Source organism: Strongylocentrotus purpuratus, unplaced genomic scaffold (genome assembly GCF_000002235.5).
Source record: "Strongylocentrotus purpuratus isolate Spur 01 unplaced genomic scaffold, Spur_5.0 spur5_scaffold_14, whole genome shotgun sequence".
Lineage (NCBI taxonomy): Eukaryota > Metazoa > Echinodermata > Echinoidea > Camarodonta > Strongylocentrotidae > Strongylocentrotus > Strongylocentrotus purpuratus.
In genome coordinates, this window is record NW_022145599.1 from 851,202 (window position 1) to 857,804 (window position 6,603).

General features: G+C 37.1%; 1 protein-coding gene across 5 annotated transcripts in view; it reads right to left on the minus strand.

Annotated features, from left to right (window-relative positions):
* Window positions 1-5,130, minus strand: part of LOC580909 (glutamic acid-rich protein) — a 29,221-nt gene extending 24,091 nt beyond the window's left edge. For 3 of the 5 annotated variants that reach the window (XM_030983917.1, XM_030983918.1, XM_030983916.1), the window contains exons 1-3: window positions 5,021-5,130; window positions 3,442-3,591; window positions 228-490 (exon numbers count right to left, since the gene is read on the minus strand). In XM_030983917.1, coding sequence (XP_030839777.1) covers window positions 228-490; window positions 3,442-3,482 — 304 coding nt within the window. In that variant the 5' untranslated portion in view covers window positions 3,483-3,591; window positions 5,021-5,130. The remainder of the gene's footprint in view (window positions 1-227; window positions 491-3,441; window positions 3,592-5,020) is intronic. The other 2 variants (XM_030983920.1, XM_030983919.1) reach the window with 1 other exon arrangement.
* Window positions 5,131-6,603: the final 1,473 nt, after the last annotated feature.

Genomic DNA, 6,603 nt, shown 5'->3' on the forward strand with positions numbered 1-6,603 from the left:
TAGGACTTTTGTAGCTTGCCGCCAGTTAACACAAAGACAATTAACATTACATTACATTACATTACATTTTTCATGACAACAAATTGAGATACATTTTACTAACCAACCAAATCATTAGTCTATTTCTCACGTGCTGGCTCATAATCAGTTGTTCTGTAGAAGAAAAAATTAACTGGGGATGTATAACTGTGATAGATTATTGGTAAATTGGCAGGCAGAATCGTTACCTTGTAACCTGACGACCTCCTCTAGTAGTGCTCTATTAGACTGTTCTGCCACACCCAATCTATTCTCCATCTGTTGAATCCTTCCAGTGTGGTAATCTCCATTAGAAAACTGGCCTCCACCATTGGGTATCTGAGAGAGCTGAGAGAGCTGGGAGCGACGCCCACCCACCGGTACCAGGGCATTATCAAAGCTGGGTTGTGGAGTCTGGGAGGAAGGGATGGATGGCAGAGGATGTGATCCACCAAACTTGTTTTGATAGGGCCTACGGAGGTGAATGGAAAAAAGTATCCATTAATATTTCCTGCTTCTCTTACAATCACCTACTACAATTTACATGTACATGTGCAATGTGTTATAAAGTATGTTATATTATATAATTGATGGACTCTATTTCAAAAGTTCATATCACTTTGGGAAAATATTTCTGAAGACCCAAAAAGATGTGTACATGTACATAATGCAGGAAAAGGAAACTGTGTATCACAAAAAGGCCACATTACAATGTGCAAGTATCCTAGATGATTCAAGCACTATCCATGAATATACATGCAGCTGTTAGTGTTGTATACTGTGGTAGGCATTAGATTGTGATAATGTTCAATCAAAACTTGAGTGAAAATGGAAACAATTGTAACTTATATTAAATGCAAAATTTGAGTAAGAAAATCATGAAATTAGTGTCACAATTCTTTTACATTTCATACTGATAGACTTAAAAGGCAGTGATATGGCTTGAAATTCATGATTCCCAAATAATTGAGAGAATTAGTTCATGGTATATTGTCATGGACTATAAAGTTTTGGATCTAAAATTAGAATACTGTTCAAGTTTGCAGATCACAAAATATCTCATGAAATTCTCGAACAATGTACTTCAAAATAGAGGTGTACTGTACATGAAAAGAATTGAGAAAGATAGAGGTAAAAGAAAATGAGTAACTCTTGAGGAGTAAAGGCTTGATGGCTAATGACAAGAAATAAGATTTCTATGAGAGACATGGTGACTGCATGGCAAGAGATAGATAAAAAGAGAGAGAGAGAGAGAGAGAGAGAGAGAGAGAATTGGAGAGCTATGAATATCTTGTCTATTCATGACAATTGATAGGGAGTTCCCACATCTATTTACAGTATACACTGTACATACACTGTACATGCAATATACATGTACAGGTGATTTATCCATGCTCATTGTCATCCAAAACTATAGCTGTCATCAAATAAATCAAATTGTTAAAATATTATTGTACTATACCGTCAGCACAGTGTATAATGACATTTCACTGCCAGTCGTTTCTATAGGAACAAATGACCTACCACACAATGCAATCAATTAAATAAATGTATTGTACTGGTAACAATGTGTTGACAGCTGCAATCACACACACATTATGAACAGTTGAACACACATTAATCATACATGTGCAATGAATTTACCATGCAGGCAGCATTTCATCCTAACTCAATACATCTAATAGCATCAAGTATCTGATGATTGAAACTCTCATCGTAATGAAGGGAAGAGTACAGCATTGAAGAATTACATGTAACACAAACGTTATTGTTTTGTTCATACTATGTCTTTTTTTCTTCAGTTTTCAACGATTAATAATGATTACCAATGTATGTTAAAACTATAATTTTATGTGTACAATAACATACATGTACTACATGTATTGTATTCAAATACAATGTACATACAAGTACACCAAATACATTACAACATGTACACATTCAATTTTAGTTGTAACATGTACATGTTGCATTGGCAATCATTATTATAATCATTGAAAATAAAACAAAAAAACATCCCAATAAAAAAAATTAGTTTTTATTTGACAGATATGAAGTAGATCTGAATGTATGCCTAAAACTCTGTACAAATTATATGATTGCCCTGTGACCCTGTCCAGATTTGATTGAATTTCACTTCAAGGCATTTCCCATGCTCCAATTAGAGATAATGCAGGTCTACCTGTCTCATCAAATAAGGTGGGCTGGTTCCACATGGTAGGCGCTTTCATAATATATTTCATTCTGGGTATACCGTATTTGCCGGCGTAAAGGCCGCACTATTTTTGGAAGAGAAAATATCAAAATGTTGGGGTGCGGCCTTTACGGCGAAAGAGTAAAAAAGAAAAAAATCAAGTCAAAACCAGCACGAATTTGCACACATGGGACTACGAACGGTACAATACCTATACCACTATGGTACAGTACATTTCAACACATCTTACCGACAATTTTATCTTGCATTGTTGACATGAGTACGAAAATAAATTGCTAAACCAACATTTGCCGATAGATCTTGATCTAAGTTTGTGCCAATGCATTGCAAAAGTAAAGAAAGGGACCATTTAACCGAGCCGCTGTGAAGCATCCATCCGAAGTCGCTATTTTGTTTTCGATTTCATGCAGTTTCGCATTACACCGTACATTGTGGTAGGGGTATATATCGGACACCAAATCTGCCCGCGATCACTTTTTGAGCTAAACTTCCAGTAAATTATAAGAATATTGATGAATTTGGTATCAGTTTGTAAAAAAAAAATAGTGTTTTACGAGAAAATTACGATAATTTTGTTTTGTCCGTTGGTTTTTTTCCCTCTTTGAAATGTCAAAGTTGGGGTGCGGCCTATGCGGTGGTGCGGCCTTATATCGCCGGCAAATACGGTAATCTATACATGTCAATTTCAATTTATTTTTTCATTGCATAGTCATAAAAGATGTAATGCACATTGAACTAATCATATTGTAAAGAAATACTGTTGTTTTAACTTATTACTGTTGTTGTTGCGTTCATTATAAAAATCAACATCACTATATCACCTTTATCATCATCACAATCATCATCATCATTACTGGTATGTACTATCAAAATCAAGAAATATAATGAAATACATTTGTAGCATATTTAGATATTTTGACCAACATGTCTCTTTTTTTATCACCCCCCCCCCCCTCCTCCCCATTTCCTCTTCCCTCCCCCCCCCCCTCTCTCTCTTTCTCTCTCTGTCTGTCTTTCTCTCAAGTCAAACACTGCATGTTACTAGAAATCCTCTGTCCAGCCATTTCCTATTACAATGTAGTGTATCTAAAGAAGAATTATTGCAATGTTAATGAAAACAGAATACATTTTTTTTAAAGAGATGACCTACACACATGTACATGTACATGTAGTCAAAGAAAGAGAGTACAAAAAAAGATTGCACTTACTGTTCTACTTCTCCACCAAAGCTCCCATTTGAGGCCCACATCTTGGTTGCTTCTTCTCCACACGCGGCTCAGGAGAAAGAAATCTACACATGTATGTATACAGTGTAAATGAACTAAATCCAAAGTATCTGAGTCTGCTTTATCCTTTAGCTGTGAATAATAATAATAAAATGAATTAGAGATTAGAGAATAATAATAATGATAACAATAAATAATAATGACAATGATAACAATATTAATATTAGTAATTTCAATAAAGTTGACTAATGCTTGTAAAGCAATTTACCAGTTAATTTACCAAAGCCTTTGATGTAAGCTACCCAACTGGATTCGGCGTAAATATTCATAATTGAATGACACACGCCTTTAAGACTAAAACAACAACAACAAACAAATTCAATAAGGATCTACAATTCTGTGCTTTGGATTTTAACTTAAAGTTAGTTTAGAGCGCACAAATGCACTCTCCATTCCACTGGGGTAGGCCTAGATCTAGACCCTAGTGAAAATTTGTTAAATGTCTCAACTTTTAACTATTGCAATCTTGTGAGAAATTTTAAATCCAGATTCTATCCTGAATTTCCCCCCAAATTAAGGCCAAACGACAAACGGGCAAGTCCGTCTTGCCTTTTGTCTTGGCATGCAACGCGACACTGACAAGTGACAGTTCATATTCTCAAAAATAAACTTAGGACAGACATTAGTCTGTAACACTAACAGTAAGCTAACTAAACTCTTATTCTTAACTCTTAGTCTTACCCTTTATTCTTAACTGTTAAAAAAAAGTTATTAAAAAATAAAAATATAACGTTAGGCCTTCTTCTTCTTCTTCTGTACATGTCGACAGACTTTTTAGTCCATAGGCCTAGATCTAGACAAGTCTAATCACAGTATTTTTCCTAAAATTAATAAAAACAAAGACTTATAATTATAATATGCACTTTCTCACGGGATTTGCACGGCAAACTGAAGCACAATTAATACAATTAGTCTAGTACTATTTTACATACTGTCCCGACGGTGCGGGCGCGTGCGTGTGTTAAGTTAGCGACTGTAATCTTAACTCTTACTGTTCTTAGTTTACGGTTAGACTCAGTATAGACCTCTAAGTCTTGGTTTTTGTACTGTAGGCCCTACTGTGAAAAAGATAAGAAAGTTGACACGAAACAAGTAACAAACATCGACTTTTAAATCATGACCAATCCCTTGATGAAACTTGCTTTGCCGTTGGCTTTAGAATTAGAGACTAAAGTGAGTAATTTAGACCTAGAATTCTACTTCTAGATCTGGGCATTTTGATGAATATTTACTTCATTGGGTAACTCCAGCCGAAGTAGGGTATCTCCACGCCGGAGTTACATTAAATTATATCATGTGAAGGCAAGGGCTCGTCCCTTCCGCCCCGGAGGCCTGGCGAGGCACGACGCCTCAAACACCCTATCGCGAATAGCTGCTGAGTAAACTAAAGCGAATAAATTTCTACCATTATTTCAATATGTTTCAATGCAACAATTTCCTCGTTTAAAAATTGAAAATTACGATGATGTCAAGACAATATAATAAGATAATTAATCCTTACCGATTCATGTTCCAAATGAAATTCAATAACAAAAATGATCTCCGTCTCCAAAATTTGTGTACGGTATCGAGGTGACTAAGTCGTTCGTTCATTGGCTATTGATGGCCACGTGATGTAAAATTTACATTCCTGATTGATTGCCCATTTCCCTAGCTCTTCTTAATTAGCTTCTAAATCAAACGCGAGTTTTAATTTTAAAAAATTATAAAATAACATGGCCTAGTTTGTGCAAGGGCGTATCGATAGTGGGGTGGGGGGGGGGGGAGGGGGAGGGGGGGGGGACACCGGCAAACACTAGGGGGGTGTTTTAGGTGTTCAAACACACCCCTCTTGGTAAAAGGGGGGGGGGGGTGTTTCAGAATTTGAAAGACACCCGATATATAGGTGTTTTATCTATGCCCCCCCCCCCCCCAGCACAAAAAAAAGGAAAAATGTTCTTGGTTTTTTTTTGCTCAAGGGTGGGTGGATGTTGGGGGGGGGGGGAAGGATTTTTCACACCACCCCCCCCCCCCCCCCCCCCATCCCAACAAACGAGTGCTTATACCTCCTTGCTTATTCAGCGAATGACTGATTCGCCACTAAATATTTTCTCACAAATTGGGCAAAAAACATCCCCCTTCAAAATCTTGGATACGCCCTATATATAGTGTGTATATGGGCAATTTGACTGATATTCTTATTATTACGACTTCAAGTGCACACACAAAAAAAAGAAAGCCGAAACTCAATCCGAAACTTCTACTCTATCATCTCGCTCCCCCCCCCCCCCCCTCAAAAATATTGAATTGGTTGATTGGTTATTGGTGGTTATTTAACCTGACATCCAAGAAAGCATAAATGCTTGTAAGTAAGCAACCAAACGGCCGACGGCTATAGCCATAGGTCCTCTCCGAGGGACCTGGTATTGAGGAATTAACTATTCCATCCTGACCTCGCCTATTTTGAGGAAATAAAAAAAAATGTTCACAAAAGGGAGTCTTCTCTATTCACAAATTATTACTACTTTGAATAATTCATATTCTTTATTCTTCATTATATCGAAGGGGGCAGGGGTGACCGGTGAAGCATACAACACAAGATTAAAAATATGAATGGAGAATGGTTTCCTTGTATGCATGAATACATGTCCCATGTTTCTTCCCCCCTGTGGTAATAGAAATTAATAAATATCTGTTTGGGAAAATAGCTAATTAAATATTTAATAAAGAAGGACCCAGGTATAGAACCATGGGCGGATCCAGCCGGCGGCAAGATAGGGCCCAATTAGTGAGAAAATATTTAGCCACGACTCAGCCAGCCAGTGGATAAGCAAGGGGGGATCCTATTTGTGAGGGAATATTTCTTACTGCGACTCAGCCAGCCGGTGAATAAGCAGGGGGGGGGGTGGTAAGAACCTAATTTTAAAAACAAATTTTGGTCCGAACTGGAATATATTTAACAGCTAGCGAATCATCCAGCCAGTGAATATGCGGAGGGAAGGGAAAGAAACACTAACTTTTTTGTGGAGGGGGGGGGGGGGGGGAGACATCCTGCTCTAGATTTTTGTTTTAAAAAAGGTAAAATTAACGTTACCAATTAAGATT